General features: G+C 35.2%; 1 protein-coding gene and 1 pseudogene across 6 annotated transcripts in view; both read right to left on the bottom strand.

Annotated features, from left to right (window-relative positions):
* RNF170 (ring finger protein 170) overlaps nt 1–15,398 on the bottom strand; it is a 61,108-nt gene that overhangs the window by 36,264 nt on the left and 9,446 nt on the right. For 5 of the 6 annotated variants that reach the window (XM_072635042.1, XM_072635043.1, XM_072635044.1 and 2 more), the window contains exon 2: nt 7,723–7,863. In XM_072635042.1, coding sequence (XP_072491143.1) covers nt 7,723–7,856 — 134 coding nt within the window. In that variant the 5' untranslated portion in view covers nt 7,857–7,863. Of the gene's footprint in view, nt 1–6,202; nt 6,265–7,722; nt 7,864–15,398 lie in introns of those variants that run through there. The other variant, XM_072635045.1, reaches the window with a different exon arrangement.
* On the bottom strand, nt 7,870–14,420 carry LOC140520778 (translationally-controlled tumor protein-like; annotated as a pseudogene).

The following is a 15,398-nucleotide window of genomic DNA, read 5'->3' as shown; positions in this document are numbered from 1 at the left end:
ATCATTACTTCATGTAAAAGGTACCTCTCCCTATAATATGTCCATACATAATAGTGGTCAAAACACAAAATCAGAATTCTGTCTGGAACAGGGACATCAGGCAATTATTCAGTTGCAGAAAAGGGAACCAAGGCAAAATGTTGGCATTCATTTGAAAAATAAACAAAAGACAGGCATAAAGTCAGAAATTCTAGAGGCTATTAAAAACACTTTATTATAAACTCAAGACAAATATGAGTTGAAAACACTTTGGTTCTCTTTTAAACCTTTGATTTTCTATTTAAATCTTTTTAGAGGCTGTCTATGATTGCTGCTTCCATTTACTTTCCTCACACTACCTTCTTAACTCAGCAGTCTCACTTCACAACTCATAATTCAATTGAAAGAGCTCTCTCCCAAGTTACCTTTTAATTGCTGAATCGAATGGTCTTTTCTTAATCCGCCTCCTTCTTGACCCCTGTAGTCTTTGACACTGTCAGTCTTACTCTCTCTAAATTTTCATGACACTGCTTTCTCCTAGTTCTCCTTCCTGATTGTTCCTTCTCTGTCTCCTTTGCTGGTTCTTCATCCAGATCCTTACCCTTAACTATGAGTGTCTTTCCTGGGCCTTCTTCTCTTCTTCCTCTTTGCTAATTCTCTTGGTAATCTCATCAGCTATCATGGCTTTAACTATCATCTCTAGACAGACAATTCTCAGATTTTTCCAGCCCTAACCCCTCTCCTAATTCTAGTCTCTCAACAATAGCCTATTGGACGTCTCAATCTGGATGTCCTGCCGGTGTCTTAAACTCAACATGGTCAAAACTGAACTCCTTGTCTTTCCCTCCTCACTCTCCACCCCTCTACCCCCCCGCCATGTCCCTCTTCCTAGCCTCTATTACTGAGGAGGGTACCATCATCTTCCCAGACACCCAAACTGGCATCCTACCTAGCTCGCATTCTCAATCCCTCATTCTCTCTCATCCATCATATGCAACAGTTGATGCTTTATTGATTCTATGTTTTTAAAACCTTTTGTATACATCCCTGCTTCTCACCTCTGACATTGTCACCACCCTGGTATAGTATTCATGACCTCAACACTGGAGTATTCCAAAAGCTAACTCTCTAACCCTCTCACCCTACCCCCAACTCAGCTGTCAAAGTGATATTCTAAAGCACAAATTTGACCATGTTACAGTGCCATGCCCTCTGAACTCCAGTGGCTTTTTATTGCCTCCAGGGTCCAGAAAGTCCTCAAATCTAGCCTCTTCCTGCCTTTCTAGTCTTCCTCTACCTTATCCCTTTCTCCCCTACTATGTGCTCTACACTGTGGCCTCCATGTTCCTCATACTAGACACTTCATTTCTAGACTCTGATGACTTTCTATCTCATCTCCTCTTTAAGTTTTAATCCCACCTTCTGCAAGAAGCCTTTTCTGATTTCTTAATTCTAGTGCCTTCCCTCTATAGATTGTCTCCAGTTTATCCTGTATGTATCATTTGTACACAATTGTTTGCATGCAGTCTCCCCTATTAGACTGTGATCTCCTTGAGATCAGGGGCTATTTTTTTGCCTTTTTTTGTGTATCCAGAACTTAGCACAGTGTCTGGCACACAGTAGATACTTAATAAGTCCTTGCTGACTTGACTAAAATAATTAAGTCTAGGAATGAGACAAATGTTGGATTAAGCTATGAATGTTATAAATTAGTGATACAGATACAAAATTGTACCTAGGTACCTGTTTTCTTAAAACCCTTATTCTATATCTTTTTAACAATGTTTGGTAAAACTGCTTAAGGTTTATCTGTTTTAATAAATAATTCTTTTTTAAGCACATATTTATTCTTAATTCATATAAAATGACATCTGTAGCAAAAGTTTTTATGTGGACCAAGAGGCATTGCTAAGTTACTGCAACTACCTAATATGCAGCTAGTTTATCAATATTGCGGGCAAAATACCAATTAGGAAAATAAGACTTGGGAACTTGAACATATAAAGTGACAACAAATGTTTTGATGGGCCATAGATCATAAACACTTGCAGGACTTTTATGCCTCCTATATTTTGCTTTATTTTTCAGTCTGTTGTTTCAGACTGTTGAGATAGTTTTGAATCTTGATTCTGCATTCTAAAATGTAGCTATCCATTATAGCTTTTACCATCTTCACATTTGAAAATGATGCCTCTTCTGTCAAGTAATAGATAAAAATGTTGATAACAAAGCTAACAGAGAGAGCTCATGAAGATGGATCTGCTACCCTTCATGGATACTTTCAAGGTGTAGATTGTTTAAGCAGTTATGAATTCCCCCAATGTTACTATCATCCAGCTCACGTTATATCCTTGTGGGTAAGAGAGACTAGTAGGTCAGGGAAATGCTGCAGTCTAGATGCCATATAAAAAAGAAAAAAATATTCATTTCCTTGTTGTTATTTATTTCTATATTTATTGTTCTCAATAAAAAAAATCTTTTTATTCATTCAGTCATTAAACAATTTTAAATGGCTCCTGTCTGTAGGCACTAAAAAAGATATAGAGTTGTAAAGTTTGAATAAGATTCTATTTTTCAAAACTACTTAATTTTTCTAATTATTTTTACTAAATTTTTCTTATTTGATTAAAGTTTAAATTTACCTTTACTCTTAACAAGAACTACCAAACAATGTAAGAAATAAAACCATACATTAGACCAAACTAAAGACATAGACATGTGTATGTGTGTGTATCTTTTAATAAAATAGTTTATCTGCTCCTGTACTGCTCTTCTGATCTTTTTCTGATATTACTTTTTCTATTATTATTTTTAAATACATTCTGTGTGCACATACTGTTGTGATTTTGCTTTCTTTGCTCATCACTTCATGTTTTCTCATACTTTGTGTTTAGTTCTGATCCCAGTTCACTGCCCACTTAACAGTGTCTGTCCAAGGTATGCATACTAGTGTGCCAAATCCACAGGTTGTCTATCCAACATATGTCATCGTAATTTCAACAGGTATTCTTCATCTACTTGGAGAGTTAAACTGAATTCTCAAGCGATTATGGACCACATTGAGGAGGTTTAGCAATGTCTTAGGTTTGATACAATCATCCACAAACACAGAATCTGAAAGATCTCACCAGTTACAGTAAATTCCTCTTCCATTTGGTTGGTGTTAGACTCTTCCACAAAGGTGGCAAAAGACTTTTTCCAAGAACACATCTCCCTCTTTTAGGCACTGATTATTAACAGTCAGAAAATTTAACTTTACTATTGTTTATATTTCAAAGAACTCTAGTAGGATTTTTGACATATGCATAGGAAATGTCTTGTCTAACAACTTGTAGCAACCCGTAGTGAATGGACATTATTCTTCCTATAAATTTCTATCAGATCTTTATGGATCATGGATGTCACATTTTTAAGCAGCTATATTTACCATAAAGATTTCCCCCCAGTTTGTTTTTCTTTCAGTTTTACGTATAAATTATTTTTGCTACACAAAACTCTTTATTCTTCAGCTGTAATTTTTTTTTTCATTTTTTCAAAAAAAATGGAAATCTTCCTCTTCTCCCCAACTGCAATAAAGATCATTCTTTTCCACAACGGTGGAGTATTCCACCACAGTGTGGCATATTGGAAAAATCATTAACAGGAGAGTCAGGAAACACCTGCATTCAAGTCCTAGCTCCAACGTTTACTAGCTATATGACCAAGGGCAAGTCATTTACTATCTCTGACACTCATTGTTCCTATTTGCACAATTAGGACAATGATGCTTACATTAACTGTGTTGGAAAATTGAGAAAAGCACTCTGTAAAACTTAAAAGTGTTACACAAATGTTATTTTTTAAAGTATTTCAATATCTTGGGTTTATTTAATGCTAATTTTGATTAATTTTGTACCACTGATCTAGTTTTCTTCTTATGAAGTAACTTTGATAATTAACATTTTATAGTATAATTTGAGATTTGAAAGGGGGCTTCATAAGTTTTACTTTTTTCTTGGATTCCCTTTTCAATTTTTTTTTGTTTACTCTTCCATATACTTTTTATTATTATTTTGTCTAACTTTAAGAAAGGGTCAATTGGCCTTTTGATTTTATAGGACCAAATCTACAAAATAATTTGAGAACTGGTATTTTTAGTATAGTGTCTCAGATGAGCAATATATATGGGATATCCCTCTATTAACTAAATAAATTTTTGTCAAAATTTTAAATTGTTTTCATAAAAGTTTGACTTTTATTTTAGTGGGTTAATGTCTTTGGGGAGATGAGATAGATCTAAGATTTTTTGTACATAGGGAACTCTCAGAGCAGTAATTCCCTCAAAATTCATTGCCTGAGGCAATAGGAGTCTAAGTGACTTGCTTATGTCCAACATAATTTATGCCAAATAGTGGATATATTGGGACATTATTACAAATGATACTTCTCTTTTTATCAGTTGTCTTAGTCTCCGTATGCAGTTAAAGCCACAAAAATAATCTTATCTTCCTCTATCTTGCTAATATTATTACCCTCAATTTTTTTATTGACAATTGTGTCATCTATCAATGAGATATCTTGCTGTCTTTATCATTATCTGTTTTATTTTTTTTAACCTAGCTACTATAAACAGGTTAAATATAGTACTAATGACAGAGAATAGTCCTGCTTCAGGCCAGTTTAGTGAGAATGGTTCCAATGTTTCCGTAATACACAAAATACCAAGAGGGAGGGAAGTACTTGAGGAGGGAAAGTATTTCTGTTCCTGATCTTTTTAAGTGCTGATACCAAAAATGTATATTGTACAACTCTTTTTTTTTGGTGGTAAAGAATTGGAAACTGAGAAGATGCATGATAATTGGGCAATGGCTGAAGAAGTTATGGTGTATGAACATAATGGAATATTATTGTGCTCTAAGAAATGATGGTGGATATGGTTTCAGAAAAATCCAGAAAGACTTGTATGAATTGATGTAAAGTGAAGTGAGCAGAACCAGCAGAACAATTTATACATACGGTAGCTCATTAATGGTCTGTAACTTCTTCTGACACTGGTTTGTTTTCTATTGTGTCAATCTGGTTATACTTTATTTTTATAGACAGTCACCCATTTCTACTATTCTTAAGTTATTTACATTCTCTGTGCGCTCTTCTTTCTCATTTTTGATTTTAGTAATTTGAGTCCTCTCTTTTCTTGAATAAACTTATCTGTTAATCAATAGTTGTTATGGTATATAGTAAGAATTTATGTGTTCTTATTACCTACGTTACCTCTAAGCATTATGTAATTTCCTTGTTGTTTAGTGCTATTATTGTTTTCTGGTTTAAATTCAATTTTGTCAGACATTACTGGAATTCCAGATTTTTTAGAATTACATATTTGTTAGAAACTACTACAATTCTGGATTCCCTGGAGAATATATAGCATTTATTCTTTTTTTGCCATTTGTCTCATCTTTAAAAATATACATTTATGAGTAAGAAAGATAAATTTTAGTTATCTCTTCAATGTAGATGTGTTTTCTATAAGCAACATATTAGTGGATTCTATTTTTTAATCCATACTCTTTTTTCTTTCTAAAGGTAAGTCCAATCCATTTAAAGATGTAATTGTCAAGTTTATTTATCTTCTGCTATTCTTAGAATTATTTTTTTGTCAGAAGACAATACAAACTTTCTTATTTCTATTTTTCCTTTAATTGCACCTAAAAAAATATTAAGTGATTTTCATGACTACATACACATAAGATTTCTGAAATTCTGCCCTTTTCAACAGCAGCTTTTTCTTTAAACTGTATCAGTCTCTCCCCTCGCTCACTAGTGTTCTCTTTTGCTCTGGGATCTTTTTAGTTATATTCCTTTTAATTCTTTTTATTATCCTGCTCTCTCCTTTTTTCAAAAGTGGGCCATGAGCCAATAAAATGTCTAAATTCACTCCAATTCGCTGGCTCTTAGCAGCTCAGGTAAGTGGTGGCAGGAGCCAGAGATGGGAAGAACAGAACCCTGGGAGAAAGGACACAATGAGTCCATTTAAGTTTAGAAGTTTTTTAAGAAGGAGGAAGGAATAAGCATTTGTATAGCAACTACCACTTGCAGGGTACTTTAAACTATTAAACACTTTACAAATATTAGTTCATTTGATCTTCCCAATAACTATGCAAGGTAGGTGCTATTATGATCCTCACTTTACAGTTGAGGAAAATGAGGCAAATTTAAGTTCAGTGACTTTTCCAAGGTCACATACCGACTAAGCATCTGAGGATGGATTTCAACTCAGATCTTCCTGACTCCAAGCCCAGCATTCTATCCACCGGCACCTGTTTATGAAAGACTTTATATCTGTAAAAGTTTTGTGGGTTAGCCAAAATTTGCCTTGAACTAGTTTTGGAAAACACAGGTCCAAGATAAATGTCTGAGTAAATGTTTCCTTTCTTGGCTATTATTAACTAGGTCACATTTTCCTAAAGTTACTGTTATGTCCATGTAACCAATCAGTGTTTCCTTATTAAAAAGATTTAGTAGTTCCCACTATTGTTTCCTCAACCTCCTAACAGAGTAAGAAAGGCAAATTAAGAATTTATCAGATAAGTCTACTTTTAGCAGAACGTGACTTCCAGAAGACATCTGGATAGCTAAAATCCCCCCATCACTATTTTGTCTTATACCCTGATAACCAATTTTATAATATCTTTAAGAAACCATCGTACAGATCCATCATCTAAGCAGTTTGCTGTGTATTCTTAGAATAGTGCTGTTTCTTTTCTTCCTTTTGCATTCTTTTCGAAATTCTCTGTCCTCCAGTCTGTGGATCATCATATACATATTCTTGAAATGCAGTAGTACCTTTAAACAATTCTATTAGCTTTGTTTGGTCCTATCATCTGAGATTCCCAAAGAGAGATTTCTATGACCTGAGTCTGTGCTTGTTCCTCTTCCCCAGTTCACTGGGCAGCAGAAAGGTGAAAGGGAAAGTTTGTGTTTGTGGGTGTGTCTCTCTCTTTTCCCATAGAATCCCATGTCCTAGACAGGGTAACCTTTTTTTTAATGTAGGAAAAATCTGAGAGGACATAGCCTTATAGAAACAGCCACAATTATCTTCTGGTATGACACATTTTCTAAGCTTCAACTCTATTCTGTGTTTGAGAACTCAGGAATCACAGTAAGTATTGTTCCTGAGTAAATTACAATCCTTAATCTCAATTTTCAATATGTTAGGATCATTTCTGTCTCCCTTAGTTTGTTCTCCTATGAAGTTATTTCAATAATATTTATACATTAGATGATGTGGCATGGAGGACAAAATGTTGGGTTAAGAGAAAGGAGGTCAGGGTTCAAATTCTGTCTCTGATAATTACGAGTTGTCTGATCCTAGGCAAGTCATTTAATCTCTATGTAAACTCCATAAGACCTATACTTAGATACTGCCCAGATTTACTCATTATTTTTGTAAGTTTTGAAAAAATTTTGTTAAGAAATAACCATAGCTTTAAAATTGACATTTCATTTAAAATAAGGTTGAATGTTTCAAATTATATATTAAGTAGCCCATAAGAAAAATATGCAGCAATATCAAGAATGTGAGTAAAGATGTGCCACCATTTTTTGACTGTGATTACTTGAATTTTACATTTGATATTAAGCATTACCAGAAGTTACAAACTTAAATGGCCCTTGAAAATGTGTATCAGTCAATCCTCCATAGTCTCACCTTAAAAGTATACATATATATATGTATATGTATATATTAGTGTAGCAATGTCTCACCTTAAAAGTATATATACCACTGTAGTAATGAAAGTGAAACTGATCACAACGGCCACAAGGACTTGGTCACTTACTCCTTCTATAACTGAATCATCCAGTTTCAAACTCTGAATTCCAGACTGATGTTTGTCCATTCCAGTTCTATATATTAAAAAAAGAAAAGCCACAGATTAAGGAATGCTCTAAAACTGAAATGAGTTAATTTTTAAAAAAATACATAAGCAGGATAACTGAGTTTTACTATTTTTTTTAATATAGCAATAGACTTGTAATTTATAACAAAAGCAGCAGTTAGTGTTTCAGTATGAACTTCTTCATGAATTCCTTAGAATTGACCAAAATTATCTTGTTAACAATCACACTCACTTCCGTGGAATTTAAGTGATTTATATTTTGGTTACTGCTCCTAACTATCATAAGGGAGGTTTGTTTTACTTGTCATCTTCTGATAAATGAGGAAAAAATATTGGCAAGTTGGTTCTAAATCACAATCACTCCTCCTTTATATGTGAAATGCTAGCTCTCAGTAGACAGGGTTTGTTCAACCACCCAGAGTACTTCAATAGAATCTGCCATTATTACTCTTTGAAGTAGAGGGCAATCTCTCTCTCTCATCTCCTCTCCCTCTCCCTCTCCTTCTCTTCGTGTGTGCGTGTGTGTGTGTGTGTATGTGTGTCCCTCCTACCGATATCCAAAATTCAAATATCTGACTCCCACTTAGTATTTCATTCTTTCACAATCTTGGGGGAGATGGGGAACACAGGAAAAGAGCACACTGCTTTGGAGCCAGAGCACCTGGGTTTAAATTTCAACTCTGATAATTACTGTCTATGTGACCATGGATAAATTACTGAGGTCCCTTCCAGATTCAGAGCTATAATTCCACAATTCAGAACTTCCTGCTCATACTAAAGTCACATGATCATTTAGTGCCCCAACACAGAAATTAGATGAACATAAAATACTGGCCTAGATAACAGACCAAAAGTGAAAAAAATGAGAATGAACATGCAAATCTTTGGTGGCTCTTCAAGATTCTACTTAGCCTTTTGATTACAATAGTATATCTATCCGCAGCAAATCAACTGGTGTCCATCAACAATCAGTGAATCAAGAATTCATTATACTACCACTTTTGTTCTCACTCTAATGACTTATTCAACAAATGGCAGCAGTCAAAAGTGGGGACTTGTAAAGCAAATCAAATAACGTTTTGTTATGCTGATTAACACTGTAAATATTCTTGTATTTTCTTATTGTTTCCCAGATTAGCACTAGTCCCTTAGGATAGGACCTTCTATACAGGAGGCTTTAAAATTTAATGAACTAATTAATGTGAAGATTTCTTGAGTTCTTAAAACATCTCAGACCTATATACTTACTTATCTTAATGAGGAAAGTTAAATGATGACAGACATTAACTGGTGGAAAGATTATATATTAAGTAGAAAGTCTTCAAGTGGCAGTCAAAGCATATGCTAGGCATGAACAGATTAAGTTGTCTTGGTGGGGCCCATTAGCACAGATAAATCAAATCCTGTTTGCTACCACAGTACTAAGTTCCAGGCACAGTCTGTCTCTGGTTTAGTCATAGAAGCAATGAAATCAGCTATTACCTTTTTTAGTCATTTAATTCATAGGAAGACAGTCTTATTTTCTGGAAAAATGATGATGAAACTGTTAACTTTTCCATTCTTTCACCTCATTGTTATCCTTAAGAATTTTCCACATGACAAATCTTAAAATACTTAAAAAGTTATCTTTCAACAACTATCATCCCTTACATTTTTATTTCAAATTACATCCTTCTGAATTCCTTTTTTTGGGGGGAGGGGCACACCTGCTTGTAAATCACCTCGCATAAAGAAGCCTGTTATTTTGAATATCTGTGATCAATCTCAGACTTTGTCTCTTCCTGCCATAACCAGTCTACTAAAAGCAGAATGTTAAAGAGAGGCTTAGAGAAATACAGCAGGAAGTAACCAACTGGCTGGAATATTCCTGTGTGGTAATCACTAAGGAAGCTAAGCTTGGTAAGTATTGGGAGAGAGCTCAAAAGAAAAATGAGACACTCTCAGGAAGAAAAGCAATGTGAGTACACTGGTGTGAGAAGGTGGCCATGAATCCAGAAAGATGGCTCCAATAGTGCTCCCCCTAGGCTATTAATAAGTCTTTATTTATGGATGTAAAAGAATAGGAAAAAACAGCTGGGCAAGAGGAAAGGATTATTTTACTCTATAATTATGACCTTTATTTGTTATACAAATTTTAAGAACGTACATATAGCTTGATGATGATCAGGAAAAAGAAATATATCCTTTGGGACACCTATGAGTAGGAAAACTCATTGGAAAGCTGCTAGTTCCACCTCAAAGCCAAGCCCATATAGTTTAGAACTCTTTGCAGGCCCTAGAGTAGGGAACCTTTCAACATATTATATTTATTTCTTTTCAAGAGAAAATATGGAGGACAGGAGAAGGCAAACATTATACACCCCTACCTCAGGAAAAGCTGTAATATTGAAATTCTGAGGTGCCTGGAGATCACTTAGATTAACAACATCAGAAAATGAACACTATAGGTAACCTATATGTAATTTCAAGTGGAAAAAAGAGAAAATTGTTAAAGTAGATTCCTAAGACAAGAGAACAGTTCTAGGAATAATAAAAGAAGAAAGTACAAGATGAACTAGAGGAAATGGAGTTTACAAAGTTAAACAACCAAAATAATGTTTCACATTCATAAGTGATCTTTTATTGAAAAAAAAAATTCTTCAATAATATCTTTACCAGGAAAATATGTCTGTTGAGGAACATGGGAACATAGATTTTCAGCTAAAGGAGACCTTAGAGATGACACGGCTGGATAGCCTTTCCATTTTACAAATGAGGAAACTGAAACTCAGAAAGGTTAATTGACTTACCCAAGGTTAGTTAGCAAATGGATCATGATTCTAAGTTCACTGCTCTTTCTACTAGTCAAGACAATAAACATTTATTAAGCACCTGCATATATGCTAAGCACTGTGCAAAGTGCTTCACATAAAAAGGCTAAATAAAGAAAGTCTCTGCTTTCAAGGAACTCATAGTCTAAGGTGGGGGGGACATAAGGTAAGCAACTATGTAAAGTCAAGATATATACAAGTATAAAGTAGAAAAATAAGGCAACAGCATTAAAGGGGGCAAAGAAAGTCAGAAGGTGAGACTTTAGCTGAGACCTGAAGGAAGCCCAGAAGTGGAGATGAGGAGAGAGAATTCCAGGTATGGAGGCAGCAAGCAAAAATACAACAACCTTGGAGATCGAGTGTTTAATGTGAGCAACAGCAGAGAGGGTAGTGTAGTTGGATTGCAGAGTACCTGGGGAGAATAAAGGGCAAGAAGACTGGAGGAGGAAGGGACTGGGTTACGAAGAGCTTTAAATGCCAGAGGATTTTATATTTGATCTTGAAAGTAATGGGTAGCTACTAGAGTTTATTGAATAAGGGGATCACATAGACTTTGGGAAGACCAATTTGACAGCTGAATGGAGGATGAAATGTTTGGAGAGAGATTTGAGGCAGGGAGTCCAACTAGTAGGCTGCTATAGTCCAAGTTTAAGCTGATGAGGGTCTGCATCAGGGTGGTAACAGTGTCAGAGGAGAGGAGGGGACATGCACAAGACAGGTATAAACTAGAACTGATAGAATTTGGCAAGTGATTAGATATGATGGGTAAGAGAGAGGAATCAAGAATGACACCCAGGATCATGTGCTTGGGTGCCTGAGAAAATAGCAGTGCTCTCCAATGGTAAAAGAAAAGTTAGGAAAATGCAAGGGTTTTTGAGAAAAGGTAACAAGTTCTGTTTTGGCCATACTGAGCTTAAGACATCTATGGGACAACAAGTTCAAGATGTTCAATACACAGCTAGAGATGTAAGAATGAAGGTTAGGAAAGAGAATAGCGTTGGATAAGTAAATCTGAGAATCATTACCATGCTTGACTATATAGAAGTTAGGCACCTTTACAAAAAGAAGTCCAAGACATTGCCAACAACAGGAAAATTACTCCCTGGTTTAAAAAAAAAAAAAAGACAGATGAATACTAAATAGATCAAAGGAAGTTTTCATTAGTTTTATACATAGCAATATTCTGATTCACTGGGAGCTAATGAAAGGTTTCAAATACTTATTATGAAACTACTGAAGAGGATACTTAAGAGAAATTGATCTAATCTCAACATATCAATTCAAAAGAAGAGTCAAATGAATTCAGAAGAAAACAACAGTAACAAAAGAGACCTTACAAAAGTTGTGGGTGGAGTGCAAAGCTAACTTCAACTTTATAGGAGCTGATGAAAATGCTATGTTTCCATCAAAATTCCTAAGGTCAGAGAGTACTAAACGTATCTGCTCCAAATGCGAAAATCCACATCCTCTACACTTTGGAGTCCCCAGTTTTGTTGGGAGGGAGGGTCTATTTATCATTTCTCAGTACTACAGGGGTAAAGGGAGAAGTGCGTCTTTGAGTGTGCTGATAGTGAACTCATATGATTAAAGAATTTAGAACGTGAGGAGACCTTGTAGACTACCTAGTCCAATTTCCTTATTAAGCAGTGAAGAAACTCCCAGATAGCCAGAAATTCTCTGATGTCTACAGAAAGGAAGAAATTTCCTCAGTCTTTGAGTAAGATTATTTATGGTTCTGCTGCCAAAGTTCCCTCTTCACAGGCATATAGAAAACTATAGATGGCATGGTAATGCCAATTGAAACATGCCAAGTGCCCAGTAGATAAGGGGTCAAAGGATATGAATAGGCAGTTTTGAAAAGAAAAAAAATAAAGGTATCAACAAACATAAAAAAGAATATTGGAAATCACTGATAAAAAATTAATACAAATTAAAAGAACTCAGGTTTCTTTTCACATCCAAATTGGCAAAAAGATGAAAATGGTCAATGCTAGATATACTGTGAGAACACAGATATAGTCATGCACTATTGGTGGGGCTATAAACTGGTCAAATTATTCTTATGGGAAACTATTTGGAAATATATTTTTTAAATCTCTTACCTATATTAGAAAAATATAAAATAAAAAAATATTTAAAAAACCCTCTTGATCAAGAGATACTACTAATAGACTTTTACCCCAAGGAGGTCAAAGACAGAAGCAGGGTCCTACATAGACAAACAATGTGTGTGTGTGTGTGTGTGTGTGTGTGTGTGTGTGTGTGTGTGTGTGTGTGTGTACACACATTTACAGCAGCAAAGAACTAGAAGGGGTGTAGGCATCCATCAAACATGAAATGACTGAATAACTTGAACATATTGAATGTAAGAGACAATTATTATGTCATGTGGAACAACTTATGTGAAGAATTCAGAGAACCCTGGAACCATTTGTATAAACTGATGAAGAACAAAATAAGGAGAACCAGGAGAATAATTTATACAATGATCACAAGAATATAAAGGAAAAACAATACTGGAAGTCTTTAGAACTTTGATCAATATAATGACTAATTATCACTTCAGGGAACTTCTAGCAAAGGATATCCCTTGCTTTTCATCAAGTAGGACTGGAATATAGGAGTGGGATGAAGGATATAATATTGGATTTGGGCAATATGTTGATTTTTGTGGGGGAGGGTTTTGGGGTGGGTTTAAATGTGTTTTATTCGAGACAACCTATAAGACTTTTTTTTTTCTTAAAAATGCCTCCACTCAAAATAAACTTAAAAAAATGAATAAACAATATTAGTCCAAGTTTTTCCAAGTCCTGGTGTTATATGAGAAGACAAAAAACAGCAGCCAGTTATGATGTCAAGGTAATCCAAAGTAATTAGCTGAATTTGTTAATATTTCTTCATGTGTAAAAGTCATCCTTAAAGAAGATCACGAATGGGGTGACCCCATCATTACATATATCCAACAAAGCCACCATGCCATATAGGTTCATGTTTTTACCTATGAAGAACAGATAGTTTTTAAAATTAGCAAGAATATGTTTGATTTGTTCTACAGCTCCTTTCGTAAAAGGTTTTACTGTATCTGGCTTCTGTTCTTCAAGTCTGCCTCTGATTGATTTCATGCAGTTTTCAATGTAATTTTTGTAGGACTCTTTTAGGAAGCTGGTTTCTTGCAGATGATGGTTCATTACTACGTCAATCCAGTGATTATAATGGCAACTGTTCCTTCACTCTCAAGACCTTTAGCAGAGGCATTTCCACTGATGACTGAATCATCAATGGTACCCTCTGTCCTACCAACCATCTTCCCTGACACCTGTTCACAGTTTCCCAGATCTTGTAAATGGTGTAGAACATCTCATAATGGCTAATGATGTCTTGGTAGCTGATCATGGCAGCAGAACGAGTAAGGAAGATTGGGGCCTACAGCTGGCTTAGTATGAGCATGATGAAGCCAAAGCAGTGCAGGTAGAAAGGTTATGTTGGTTTGTTGCTTAACTTTGTTTGCCCATGACAAGTCAGTTCATTTGGGTAGAGAGGGAACAGTCAAGAAATAACAGTCATGTTTTTTAAAAGACCAATAATAAAACATTTTTAAGTTACCTGAAGCCAATTCTGGAAAGGACTAAATATTTCAGATCAAGATGAAATGTATCAAACTATCTATGGCTGCCTATTGCCTCCAAAATTAAATATGAAATTCATTTGGCTTATAAGCTTTCCAAAATCTGGCCCCTTCCTACCTTTTTTACTCTTTTCACACCCATCCCTTGCCCCACCCCTAACACTAACCCTCTTTCCTCCCCCTCCCCCCAACCTGCTTAGTCTGGCCTCCTTACTATTCCTCAACTAAACACTACATCTCCAGACTGTGAGCACTCTTTTTTAAAACTCTGAGTTCCAAATTCTCTCCCTTCCTCCCTTTCCCACTCTCCCTCATTGAGAAGGCAAGCAATTTGATATAGATTATACATGCGGAGTCATGCAATATATATCCATAATAGCCATGCTGCAAAAGAAAACAGACAAAAAACTCAAGAAAAATAAAGTTTAAAAAAGTATGCTTCATTCTGTATTCAAACACCTTCAGTTCTTTCGCTGGGGATGGACAGCATTCTTCATCATAAGTCCTTCAGAGTTGTCTTACATAATTGTATTGCTGAGAACAGCTGAGTCAATCATCTTATAATATTGTTACTTTGTACACAGTACATTTCACATTGCATCAGTCCATGCAAGTCTTTCCAAGTTTTTCTGAGAGCATCCTGCTTGTCATTTCTTACAGTACAACAGTATTCCATCATAATCACATGCTATAACTTGTCCAGCCATTCCCCAATTGCTGGGCATCCCCTCAATTTCTAATTCTTTGCCCCTAGAAAAGAGCTGTTATAAGTATTTTTGTACATATAGATCCTTTTCCTTTCTGTTTTTTTTAATCTCTTTTGGGATTCAGATCTAGTAATGGTATTGCTAGGTCAAAGGGTATGCATGGTTTTATGCCCCTTTGGGCACAGTTCCAAATTGCTCTACACCACTAACAATGCATTAATGTCTCATTTTTCCCACATCACCTCCAGCATTTGTTTGTTATTTACTTTTTCTGTCCTATTAGCCAGTCTAAGAGGTATAATGTAGTACTTCAAAATTTTTAAATTTGCATTTCTCCAATCAATAGTGAGTTAGAGCATTTTTTCATATAGATAGATAGCTTTGATTTCTTCATCTGCAA

The sequence above is a fragment of the Notamacropus eugenii genome, chromosome 1 (assembly GCF_028372415.1).
Source record: "Notamacropus eugenii isolate mMacEug1 chromosome 1, mMacEug1.pri_v2, whole genome shotgun sequence".
NCBI classification, from domain to species: domain Eukaryota; kingdom Metazoa; phylum Chordata; class Mammalia; order Diprotodontia; family Macropodidae; genus Notamacropus; species Notamacropus eugenii.
Note: the sequence above shows the minus strand (reverse complement) of the source record. Positions and strands in the feature narration are given on the sequence as shown.